This window comes from Myxocyprinus asiaticus, chromosome 15 (genome assembly GCF_019703515.2).
Source record: "Myxocyprinus asiaticus isolate MX2 ecotype Aquarium Trade chromosome 15, UBuf_Myxa_2, whole genome shotgun sequence".
Lineage (NCBI taxonomy): Eukaryota > Metazoa > Chordata > Actinopteri > Cypriniformes > Catostomidae > Myxocyprinus > Myxocyprinus asiaticus.
Window position 1 is genome coordinate 25275141 of NC_059358.1, and position 13131 is coordinate 25288271.

At 35.2% G+C, this 13131-nt stretch overlaps 4 protein-coding genes across 4 annotated transcripts; 3 read left to right on the top strand and 1 right to left on the bottom strand.

The window, feature by feature from the left end:
* Positions 1-973: 973 nt before the first annotated feature.
* On the top strand, positions 974-2794 carry LOC127452451 (apolipoprotein A-I-like). Its single transcript, XM_051717899.1, has 4 exons — positions 974-1077; positions 1181-1235; positions 1609-1759; positions 1849-2794. Exons 2-4 carry the CDS (start codon positions 1196-1198, stop codon positions 2423-2425), a joined length of 768 nt encoding a protein of 255 aa, XP_051573859.1. The 5' UTR covers positions 974-1077; positions 1181-1195; the 3' UTR covers positions 2426-2794.
* Positions 2795-5636: 2842 nt separating this feature from the next.
* LOC127452462 (apolipoprotein A-IV-like) lies at positions 5637-6896 on the top strand. The gene is made up of 4 exons (XM_051717914.1): positions 5637-5707; positions 5792-5847; positions 6049-6127; positions 6216-6896. The coding sequence occupies exons 2-4, from the start codon at positions 5799-5801 to the stop codon at positions 6616-6618; spliced, it is 531 nt and encodes a 176-aa protein (XP_051573874.1). The 5' UTR covers positions 5637-5707; positions 5792-5798; the 3' UTR covers positions 6619-6896.
* A 1801-nt stretch (positions 6897-8697) lies between these two features.
* Positions 8698-9962, bottom strand: LOC127452447 (apolipoprotein A-I-like). The gene is made up of 4 exons (XM_051717894.1): positions 9832-9962; positions 9680-9735; positions 9361-9511; positions 8698-9274 (listed from the first exon to the last, which is right to left on the bottom strand). The coding sequence occupies exons 1-4, from the start codon at positions 9960-9962 to the stop codon at positions 8698-8700; spliced, it is 915 nt and encodes a 304-aa protein (XP_051573854.1).
* Positions 9963-11420: 1458 nt separating this feature from the next.
* LOC127452453 (apolipoprotein A-I-like) lies at positions 11421-13021 on the top strand. Its single transcript, XM_051717901.1, has 4 exons — positions 11421-11473; positions 11592-11647; positions 11767-11917; positions 12004-13021. The coding sequence occupies exons 2-4, from the start codon at positions 11608-11610 to the stop codon at positions 12578-12580; spliced, it is 768 nt and encodes a 255-aa protein (XP_051573861.1). The 5' UTR covers positions 11421-11473; positions 11592-11607; the 3' UTR covers positions 12581-13021.
* The last annotated feature ends 110 nt before the right edge of the window (positions 13022-13131 follow it).

Consider the following 13131-nt stretch of genomic DNA (forward strand, 5'->3'; position numbering starts at 1 on the left):
ATTGCATCAAGTATGCATTCTGTTTTAAAATCTAAATGTTAAAATGTTGGCAACTAAATCAAGTATGCAGAAGCACTTTTGTCCTATAGCTGAGCTAGCTTGCATCTGTTCACAATAACACTCATGTCACTTGTCTACCTCTGAATCAGAAGAATAGCATATGTAACCCCAACCCATATTTGACCTTTTTTTAACAAATGAATGTTTCTGTATTTACTATTTTCCTTTAATTTCCCTGTGTTTACTGCACTCTTAAGGACATGTGTTTTGTGTCATATATTTTCTGCTGATCGAATTATGACAAAACATGCTCTTTCTTTTTGTTCTATAGTAAAAAGTATCTGTCTGGCAAATATATTGAAACATAAAATGTTTTACATGTCTTAAGATAGAATAAAGGAAAGGCAATGTGGCCACATGAACTAGAGAACTGCCATCATACTCCCTTAGGTGAAAGTTTACAGACCAATCTATATTCTGTGCTGGCACAAAGGTCATATCATCTTTACAGTGCTTGATTAAAAATCTAAAAATCTAAAAGGTAAATGGTAAAAGGTAAAGGTTACACATTTTATCTATAAAAAAAAAATAAATAAATAAAAAAACTGTGCAGTAATTTCACATCCCCTTACTCATTATAAAAAGCCCTGTTGAATGTAACTCAGACAAAGATGGAACTGAGGTTAATCAACTGGGGATAAATGAGTTATTATGAAAAATGCTGTCAACTGTGAATTAAAAAATAAAAAAATTTTGAGAGCTCTCATTATTCATTGAATACACTATGACTCTGTGTCTACAGAAAGATTTAAAAAAACATGATCTTTATGGTGGATCTGTTTCTAGGGTTCAGTTAGGAAACTTAGTATCACTAGGTTCAAAGCACAACATCATGTGACAGCAGGCTGAAGTGACAGTGGGGGGAGCGGCACTGACAACATGGCAATGAGTGCTGGACTTTGCTTTTTTCTCTGGACTATTTAACTCCACACAAATATAGATACAGCCTTAGACTATTGGGGCTAACTGAAGCTTATTGGACTAAGAACTCCCGAGAAAAGGCAAAGGGACTTGAAGGTAAGTTAAGCTTGAAAAGCAATTTAAAAAATGATTAAGTCAAATGGGAAAATGTGTAAATCATTTCTATGTCTTTTTTTTTTCTTCTTCTTCTTCTTTTTAGCAAACAACAGTGAAAATGAAATTGTATCTGGTGCTTGCCTTTGTTGCATTCACAGGTAAATCATGCTCTTTTCTATTGTCTCTGTTTGGTCATGATGGCAAAAGTCCACATCAATTGATGAACAGCATTTTAATTATAAGATCGATGTCAAGGCCTGCATTAAAGTTTGGTGTTGAATTTATTTTTTCTTGTTGAATTTAATTACTTTACAAAAAGAACACAACATTAATGAGCTCAAAGATGTGAGGAAAAAAAGGATTGATAACACTGTTAATACCATTATGGTGACATTTAGGGTTATGCAGTTATACTGGGAAAATATAAATATTATACACATACTGTAATCTTTTGTTGTTTGAATTGGAAAACTGTCTGATGGACTTACACATTGAACTGAATCATAATTATTTTAAATGTGTTTTGACTAGGTTGCCAAGCCAACTTGTTCTATGCTGATCAGCCCAAGCCACAACTCGAGCAGTTGACTGATGCATTCTGGAGCTATGTTGCCAAGGCAACACGTACCGCAGAGGACACACTGCAAATGATCAGAGAGTCTCAACTGGGTCAGGAAGTCAAGTGAGTATTGTGAAAAGTTACACACAGTATTCAAAATGCTAAAATTTTAAGTTGAATGAACAAATATATTTCTCCTTTCTATTTCATAGTGCGAGACTGACAGAAAGTGCTGATAAAGCCAGCGAATATGCCATTACACTCAAAAACCAGATGAATCCTCTGGCTGAAGAGCTGATGATCAAAATCACTAAGGAGACTGAAGTGTTGAGGGAACGTCTGGAGCAGGACCTGACCACAGTGAGAGACAAACTGGAGCCCTATGCTGAGAATCTCAAGAACCAAATTCAGCAGAGAGTGGAGGACCTCAGAGCAGCCATGGCTCCATATGCAGAGTCCCTCGATTCTGAGACCCTGAAGGCCACTCTGCTCCAGAGAAGTGAGGAGCTGAGAGGGAGCCTGGAGCAGAGCGTGAAGGAGCTGCAGGCTCAACTGGAGCCCTACACTGCTGAAATCAAAGAGAAGGTGGACCAGCACCTGCAGGAGTTCCAGAAGACCGTAGCCCCCCTGACTGAGGATCTCCAGGCCAAGATTGCTGAGAGAGCCCAGTTTGTCCAGCAGAGTCTTACACCCTATGCTGAAGACCTGAAGGAAAAGCTGGACCCCTATGCCCAGAACCTGAAGGACCAGCTCACCTCCCTCTATGAGTCCTTTACCAAGACCAACTAAATTCTTCAAAGACCTCTTTTGTCACTAACAGAAAAGTTTTTCCTTGCATGAGCATTGTGACTCCAAAATCTGACATATTGAACATTTCTCCAATACCATGCCATAAATCAACGACGTCTAGGCAACAAGCTATTTTTGGCCTGTCTTATATCTTACAGAACACAGACCTAACACTATTGTAAGAGAAAAAGAGTGAAACTTTTTACTAAAATCTCATTAGAGATTTTGCTCTTAGTCTTTATAACGGTTGTGTATTTATTTAAATTTGGCAACTTTGTTTTTCGTGACTGAAAATAATGTTTGTTTCTTCCAAGTTTAGCATTTTCTTTATTTATGCAACAATAAAACACCTGCCATTTATTAACTCTGTTTCTGTTGTGGTGTGAAGATATGTTATGTCCAGTTTAGTTAAACCATGAATATCTATAGATTAGTCCATTTGAGATGTTACATTTAAGATACTATTTGATTTAAAAAAAAAGTGCAATCTTCTTACGATCTAATTGATTAGCCCTTTAAAAATGCACAAGGGCCAAATAATATAAATTTTTATAGAATCTCCAGACAAAATAGGAATCTTATGACGTACTAAATAAATAAATAAATACATACTGTGACAGTCACACATTCTCTTAATAAACGCTTCCCATGAGAAGTGCTTTTAAAATAATATTACAATAAAAACTACACTAAGCAAAATGATATTGCAAGACTTGTGTGTAAAAGCATTACAATACATTGACTAAAAGCTGTGCTTTATAGTGGGATGTTTCTGCCTGGTTTAAAAGATTCAAATGTGGAACTCGACACAGTAACATACTACTACTACAACTACTACTACTACTATTACCATGACAACTTATCCAGTGAGTTGGATAAGTGAACTCATAAGAATGAGCATACTTACAATTATAGGCATATGCAAAATTAATTCCTATTGTCTTTTCACTAGATAAATGTTAGATAAGTTCAAGAATTTTTCAAAGGTGGACCTCTTCTGGTTTATTTCTGTTGTGCTCATTATACAACAGACCATATAGTTTGTTAATATCTCTACTTCATTATCAGTGGTGATGCAGGTGCACACAATAACTAATGGGCCTTGTTGTCCTAACTGACGTGCAGATCTGCACATCTTGGGACAAAGTGTCTGTACACTATCTGGAACAGAAAAGCTTGAAGAGAAAAACAGCCCATAATCTTCCCTCCACCATGGCTGTGGAGGTCATCAAGAATCTTAAAGGTTAATCCATCGAGTGAAGTTTTAGACATAACCCAATGAGTCAGTTATTTGGTGAAAAGATCAATGGATGACAAAAGAAATATACATAATACTAACACATAAACGTAAGAATTAAATGAACAAAGCAAAGTTAAACATTTTCGGTAACACTTTACAATAAGGTTCCATTCATAAACAATAGTTAATCCATTAGGTATCATAAACACACAATATTTGTTACAAATTTTATTAATCTTTGTTAATGTTAGTTAATAAATATACAAATGTTCATTGTTAGTTCATGCTAGTTCATGGTGCATTAACTAATGTTAACATTTACAACTTTTAATTAAAAAAATGTATTAGTATATGTTGAAATTAACCTTAACTAAGATTACTAATATGCTTAATAATTATTGTTCATTGTCATTTCATGTAATGATGTTTACTAATGTTAACAAATGGAACCTTATTGTAAAGTGTTACCAAATTATCTTACTATAACTGAAACAAACGCACGCACACACACACACACACACAAAGACACATACACACACACACACACAAATTGCTTCTATGAACAAATTTCCACATTTTATATGGTGAAACATCTATGGCAACATAATCCCATTCTTGCAATAAAATGAACACAGCAGGCTTAATATATAATAACTTCATAACTTGGAGAGGCTGTATGGGTCTTCCACCTACAGTATCTCTAAACCTCACATTATTCTTTCATGAATGCACACAAAAAAAAAAAAAAATAATAATAATAAAATTATATTTGGCTGAGCTTGATTCAATCATGGACAGTGGTTTCACATGTTTGAAATTATTTTTATTTTTTTATTTTTTTTTATTAAAATTACCAGGTAATATTAAATACTTAAAGTAGATGGAACTAACTGAATCAAGTATACCCAACAACACTTGATAAAATAAAATAAAAAACTCTTACAGTACTTTTGAACTGGCTACCCACTCAGTACGTCGAACTGTTTGACTCAAAAAGAACCGAATGAGATGATCTCACTGACTGTCGAAATTTGCTGAGGAATGACTTTCTTTCATCTGCAGAACTCAAATGAAGATTTTTAGAAGAATTTCTTAGCTACTACAGAGCTGAGATATTCTTCTAAAAATCTTAATTTGTGTTCTGCCAAAGAAAGAAAGTCATACACATCAGGGATGGTATAAGGGTGAGTAAATGATAAGAGAATTTTCATTTTTGGGTGAACTATCCCTTTAAGTAGGCATTTTTACTCAATAATGTTAAAACAAATTATTAATTATATATTAATTTTCTATTCATGTTTATTTTTTTTTATGAGACTTTAAGAATTGTGTAGCCAACTGTGATGAATATTTTAAAGAAAACTGAATTTTATTAACTTATGTGTCAGCATCATTATACTAAAACAATGCTAATAGCCTGAGACTGAATTTGAAATGTTAGAAAGCAATAAATATAATACTTCTAATGAATTGGTTTTCATCCTAAACTCAAGCTCCACTCTTCACTATGATGGTAACCCCCAAAACTACAACATACCAGAAATTCTTTTAAATCTCAACATATCAAAACCACAAACACTAACAAGTTAAAAAAAAACTTTATATTCATCTTGACAAGACACATTTTTAAGTTTAATCAACTTAGTTAATTTAAGTTTCCTTGGTTTCATAATTTTTTGAGGAATATGAACATGGGAGGATTGAGTAAAAGTGCCGACACAAAAAGTTTTTTTGAGCGTGAACACCTATTTAAAATTTCATCAATCTGACTGTGAAGTCTGATTTTTAAATAAATCAGTTTTTTCAAGATTTTATACATCTGAGTTTGAAGCTCAACCGTTATCATTGTTTACATAGAATTTGAAGGTTAATGGTGATGTAAGATACACTTCTGACATTTTGATGTGTTATTCTGACGACAGGGAACTACCCACTTAATTTTGTTCCATTACATTCCCCACAATATATAAACACAGATATGAAACAGCTATTTTACTTGTTCTTCAGACTGGATAGCGTAAATTAAAAACAGACTGACACGGGTAAGATTCACTTAATTTAAAATACAGTCTTTTTTAAAATGCTAATTTGTATTAAAGAACAAGATGTGTGTAATTACTTTACAGGCTAAAAATGGAAACCATGAGGGTTCTTCTGGTGCTTGCACTAGCTGTTCTTACAGGTTAGAAATATAACTATTAGAAATAAATCTAAATGTTTTTCAAAATATGAGATGTTTGTGTTATCTTAAACGCACCTTTCTATTTCTCATGGATAAAGCCTTATACATCATATTGACTTTTAAGAATGATTTGTCTAAAGGACACTATAATACCACATCTATCTTATTTAAATAATCTATAATGGTCAATTTTTGTAACAGGTTGCCAAGCCAACATATTTAACACCACTGATGAAACTATCCATGATAACACTATGTCCAAGGTTGAGGAGGATATCAAGTGAGTCCAGAAAATTTACCAGCAAGATTTTTATAACAATATTTACATTTGCCAGGCATCAATTACACTTTTCCTCTCCACCTCAAAGTGCTACACTATCACAGAACAACAACACAGCCAATCAATATGCCATCACCCTCAAGGACAAGATGAATCCTCTATCTGAAGACCTGATGAGCAAAATCACGAAAGAGGCTGAAGTGTTGAGGGAGCATCTGGAACAGGGCCTGATCGCAGTGAGGAACCAACTGGAGCCCTATGCTGAGAATATCAAGAGCCAAATTCAGCAGAGAGTGGAGGACCTCAGAGCAGCCATGGCTCCATATGCAGAGTCCCTCGATTCTGAAACCCTGCAGACCACACTGATTCAGATAAGGGAAGAACTGAGAGGGAGCCTGGAGCAGAGCGTGAAGGAGCTGCAGGCTCAACTTGATCCCTACACTGCTGATCTCAAGGAATATGTGGACCAGTATTTGCAGGAATATCTGTAGCTCCATTGCCTAAAGATCTCCAGACTCAGATTTATCCTACAGATATATGGTTGCTTCATCTGTTTCTTTACTGTATAACTGTTCGATACTTAACATAACTTTCTTGTGAGTGAAAGAAATGTTTGCTAAGTTTCTTGCAAAGTTTATAATTTTACTTATTAGTGAAAAAACTTCCACCCTGTTATGACGTGTAATATACTATGTCCGGTTTAATAAAACCAATGAATTTCTGTAGAAAAGTACATGTTTCTTTATATGATTATATACTGCTAGAAGTAATGATGCTAATTATATAAAAAAAAATAAAAATAAAAAAAACTTCTCTTATAATCTCTTATTAAATCTGATATATATATATACACAGCCCAGATCACTTGTATTATTGTATTGTAAGTAGTACAAGGTTTTAAAAATTATCATCATTGAAAATACAATATAATCTTTCCAAACACCCCCTCAACACTTGTCAAAATAGGACATGCATTGAACAAATCAAACAGTGTAATCTACAGGCTTTGAGAGAAATCTCTGATAAATGTTTTTCATTATTATTGGTCATACACAATATTTCTTCTCCCTTTTGCCTTCATCATCTAGGAATTTGACAGCAACATATGATGTTGGATTATTTGCATATACAGCTTGATTGGTCGATTTACACAGAAGGAGACTTTAGACCATCAGGTTGCTGTAGCCTTCATGCAGTGATTCCAAATTCCCTAGGCTACAGCTCATAAAAGAAAAAGAAAAAACACTGTTAGTCTCTTTTGTTCATCTGGAATATTTTTTAGAGGAGGCTCAGCCTCCCATGCCTCCTCTCGCAGACCGCCACAGAGCAAAACCCAGGAATAAATTCACCAAGGAATTTAAATTCTCAGCCTTGACATAGAGTTCATTTTCCAGTAAACACTGGGGTACTCTTCTCACATTCCCAGGCTCTGTGAATTTAAGCAACAGCCCTGGTCCAGCAGGACGTGACAAACTATGTTTTACTGTAAAGTATTTTTGTAATTTTGCTTATTAAAGGAATATTCTGAGTTCAGTACAAGTTCAGTCGAAAGCATTTGTGGCATAATATTGATTACCACAAATATAAATTATGACTTGACCCTCCTTGACCCTCCTTTTCTTTAAAATAAGCATAAATCTGTGTTACAGTGAGGCACTTACAATGGAAGTGAATGGGGCCAATTTTTGAAAGTTAAATACTAATTTTTCAAAAGTATAGCTATAACAAGACATAAACAATATGCATTTAAATATGATTTTAGTGTGATAAAATCACTTACTAACCTTTTCTGTGTAAAGTTATAGCGAATTTTACAACTTTGTTGCCATGACGATGTAACAAACCCTGAAACCCTAAAATGACTGCAAAAATTACAATTTAAACAACTTTACAGCTCAAATAATATATGAGTTTTAACAGAGGAATTAATTTAAATGCTTTTATAAAATTTAAGCTTCAAATTTCTGCCTTTAAACCCTCCAAAAATTGGCCACATTCACTTCCATTGTAAGTGCCTCACTGCAACCTTGATTTTTGCTTTTTTAAAGAAAAGGAGGGACGAGTCGAAATAAATTTTGTGGTAATCAACATTATGCCACAATTGCTGTTGATTGAACTTAACTTGTATTGAATCCGGAATATTCCTTTAATGGATGTGCAGCATATTATATAATTGAAAAGAAGCACCATTTTGTTAATAAATTAGTTTTTTATTAAAAAATTTCAACTTGACTTTAACTAAATAAATATGCACCATATACAGAAAAGCAGAGAAAATCTGTTGCAAAAATGTGCTGTATAGGAGAATGGACAATGCATAAATTATAAGAACTTATCAAACATTTTACTCATTTTCTGAGTAAAAAAGGTGTTTGCCCTGTTAGCTCTAAAAGATGGCTTTGGTAGTACAAACTATGTGAATGTTATCCAATAGCTTATGTTAGTGCATGGAATTGGACCGATGGATGAATGAAAAGACGAATAGATAAATCAAATATTTCAGAATTTCATGTCACAATTCTCATGAGAAAATAGTTCTGTTAGTGACAAAAGAAGAAGTCTTTGAAGCATTAGTTGGTCTTGATGAAAGACTCATAGAGGGAGGTGAGCTGGTCCTTTATGTTCTGGGCATAGGGGTCCAGATTTTCCTTCAAGTCTTCAGCATAGGGTGTGAGACTCTGCTGGACAAACTGGGCTCTCTCAGCAATCTTGGCCTGGAGATCCTCAGTCAGGGGGGCTACGGTCTTCTGGAACTCCTGCAGGCGCTGGTCCACCTTCTCTTTGATTTCAGCAGTGTAGGGCTCCAGTTGAGCCTGCAGCTTCTTCACGCTCTGCTCCAGGCTCCCTCTCAGCTCCTCACTTCTCTGGAGCAGAGAGGCCTTCAGGGTCTCAGAATCGAGGGACTCTGCATATGGAGCCATGGCTGCTCTGAGGTCCTCCACTCTCTGCTGAATTTGGCTCTTGAGATTGTCAGCATAGGGCTCCAGTTGGTCTCTCACTGTGGCAAGGTCCTGACCCAAACGCTCCCTCAACACTTCAGCCTCCTTTGTGATTTTGGTCATCAGCTCTTCAGCCAGAGGATTCATCTGGTTTTTGAGTGTGATAGCATATTCGCTGGCCATGTCAGCACTCTGTGTTAGTTTCGCACTGTGATGTGGAGAAGAATATTTGTGATCTCAGGGCAAGAAATTTTCTAAATAACAGTATCCAGCAGGTAAAATTTCTTGACTTACTTGACTTCCTGACCCAGTTGGGAGGTCCTGATCATCTGGACGGTTTCCTCTGCGGTGTTTGTTGCCTTGGCAACATAGCTCCAGAATGCATCAGTCAACTGCTCCATCTGTAGCTTGGGCTCATCAGCATAGAAGAGGTTGGCTTGACAACCTGTTGATGGAGCAGAGCATTTCAATTTGATAAAATTATTTGTTACAGTTATGCCCAATAAACATATTATTCCAGACAACTGTACTCGCATGACATAAATTAAAGGAGACATTTTTAATAACAATCAACAGTTTCATTTTGTGAAAAATATTTCAGCAATTTTCTAACCTGTAAAAACAGCTAGTGCAAGTACCACAAGAACCTTCATGGTTTTCAGTTTTAGTCTGTAAGAAAAATAAACATTTTCATCAACATCTCTATCTTTTCACTCCTTATCAAATTAAAAAATGGTGTATTTTGAATTTACAAAAAAGTAAAACAAAGTAAAAAGTAACAAGTGTGGAGGCACCTGGTACACATCTGTATTTATGTAGCATAGGGAGGGGATTGTGGTAGTGGAAACCCAAAGTTTAGTGGGTAGTGCCTTGCTGTCAGGACTACTCCACATCATAATGTCCTGACTGGACCTTCCGTGACCATAGATCCTTGTATTTAATGCAGATAATCAATACAGTAGGACTGTAAACTAGTGAACAGTGCTGAAATTCCTGTTGGAATTTTAAATGGGTCAAAACGGAAATACACATGATAAAAAAAATAAAAAAAATTAAAAATGAATTGTGAGCTTAGAATTTTTTTTTTAATTTTGAACATTTTAATATTATTTTTTAATCTATTAAAATTATTACAAAAAGTAAAATTCAATCTAAGGAGTCCTGTATAATCTCATTGATTAGAAAGGTGTGAGGTACTTTGTCCAACTTATACAAGACAGAGCCCTGAGTATAAAGCTTTGACCTAATAAAAGAAACAAAGGACACCAGACTTTGTTCACTCACTGATAAAATTTGACACATCACTCAAAGCTTTTGGATGTGTCTGCTGCATTCTAAGCAGTTATATTTTTTCCCTCTGCCCTTTAGCCTTAAAGCTTGTAGTTTAATGTAATCATCAGAACATCTGAAATTTACAATGATAATAATAATAATTATAAAAATTATTATTATTATTATTATTATTATTATTATTATTATAACAATACAAATAATCAGAATTGTTAAACTATAGTAAAGTCGTTCATCATTTTATTATGATTATAATTATTTATTTATTTATTTTTTACAAATTCTAACTACTGAATGATTGATCTAATTGGAATCAGAGTGTGTTTTTGACAGAAACAAATTATATTGGGTCATTTGCATTTCCATTCTGATTGGTCAGTTTACATGTCAGGTGAGTTTTTTTTTTAGGTTCCTCTGGCCTTCATCCACTAAATCCAACTTGCCTATGCTACCTCTTGATAAAGAAAAAAATAAATCAAATACATCTTTATAAGAATCTTAATTATGATGGAATTATGATTAACAGGAGATGGATTAACACTACAGTCAGTTTATTCACTTTAGTTGTTACATTAATTTACACTTTTTCTAAAAGAACTTTTCTGAGGATGCTGAGACTCCCTTGCCTCCTCTGACAAACCTGCACTGAGTGCAGCATAAGAAAATATCTAACATGGATTTCAAATTTATAAGCCTTGACATGGAATACATTTTCTAGCTAATGCAGAGGTACTCTTCTCACATGATCAATGTTCTGCTTTTTGTCAGGAATAATAAGAATATAATAAATGTAAAAAATATAAAATAAAAGATCTAGAATGAATGTATTTGAAAACCTCATTAATGAACAACCACAATATCATCACTGCTTTTAAAAAGACAAGTTTACAATGCCACTGTTTTTATTATCTTCACTAAATTTGAGGATTTGTGGTGATGGCAGGTCCAGTCAGGACGTTATGATGAGTAATCCTGACAGCAAGGCACTACCTACTGGACTTTGGTTTTCCACTAGAACAATCACCTCCCGATGCCATATAAATACAGGGATGTTGCAGACTCATCCACACTTACTCTTTATACAGGATAGAGTGAATTAAAAGCACACTGACACAAGGTAAGAAGAGAGCTTCACTTATATTTTTATTGTAAATTCAAAATATAGCTTTTTTTTTAAACATTATAATGACTTCATATAAGACATAGATGTTCATAAAAATTTCTGTTTTTTACAGACTACAACTGAAAATCATGAAGGTTCTTGTGGTACTTACACTAGCTGTATTTTCAGGTTAGTTTAATTTAGTAAAATGCATTACATGTGTGTACAGTTGTCTGAAAAAATGTATTTATAGGGCATAATCATAACATACAATTTGATCAATTTGAAATGCTCCACTCCATCAACAGGTTGCAAAGCCAACCTCTTCTATGCTGATGAGCCCAAGCCACAGCTGGAGCAGTTGACTGATGCATTCTGGAACTATGTTGCCAAGGCAACACACACCGCAGACGAAACAGTCCAGATGATCAGGACCTCCCAACTGGGTCAGGAAGTCAAGTAAGTCAAGAAATTTTACCTGCTGGATACTGTTATTTAGAATATTTCTTGCCCTGAGGTCACAAATGTTTTTCTCCACATCACAGTGCGAAACTAACACAGAGTGCTAACGTGGCCAGTGAATATGCCATCACACTCAAAAACCAGATGAATCCTCTGGCTGAAGACCTCATGACCAAAATAATTAAGGAGACTGAAGTGTTGAGGGAGCGTTTGGGTCAGGACCTTGCCACAGTGAGAGACCAACTGGAGCCCTATGCTGACAATCTCAAGAGCCAAATTCAGCAGAGAGTGGAGGACCTCAGAGCAGCCATGGCTCCATATGCAGAGTCCCTCGATTCTGAGACCCTGAAGGCCACTCTGCTCCAGAGAAGTGAGGAGCTGAGAGGGAGCCTGGAGCAGAGCGTGAAGGAGCTGCAGGCTCAACTGGAGCCCTACACTGCTGAAATCAAAGAGAAGGTGGACCAGCGCCTGCAGGAGTTCCAGAAGACCGTAGCCCCCCTGACTGAGGATCTCCAGGCCAAGATTGCTGAGAGAGCCCAGTTTGTCCAGCAGAGTCTCACACCCTATGCTGAAGATCTGAAGGAAAAGCTGGACCCCTATGCCCAGAACATAAAGGCCCAGCTCACCTCCCTCTACGAGTCTTTCATTAAGACCAACTAATGCTTTAAAGACTTCTTCTTTAGTCACCAAGCTATTGTCTCATGACAGCACAAATGACTTTAAAATCTGACATATACATCTAATCCTTCATTCATCCATCCACCTGTCCAATAACATGCCCTACTATAAGCTATTAGCCGAAATTCACATAATCTGTCCCTCCTTTGATAGTGTTTCTTATCTCTAACAGCTAAATGGGCAAACAGAAATGTAGAAAATGAGTAAAATGTCATCTATTTTATGCATTGTCCACCCTAATATACAATTAAAAAAAAAAAAGAAAAGAAAACTAAGATTTTCTGTATAATGGTGTGTGTGTTTGTAGTCAAACTTAGAAACTGTATTATTTGTGAGTAAAATGTGTTTGATGTTTCTGACAAGTTTACAAAAATGCCACATTTCTTAATTTATGTATCAATAAAAAACTATTTATTAACAGAATTGTGTTTCTGTTTAATGATAGAATGTTACACTTCCATATTAGTAAATTGTCCAATTAGACAAGGGCTGTCAAAATGTTTCCTAGGATAAAATATTTGTGGGTGTCCCCC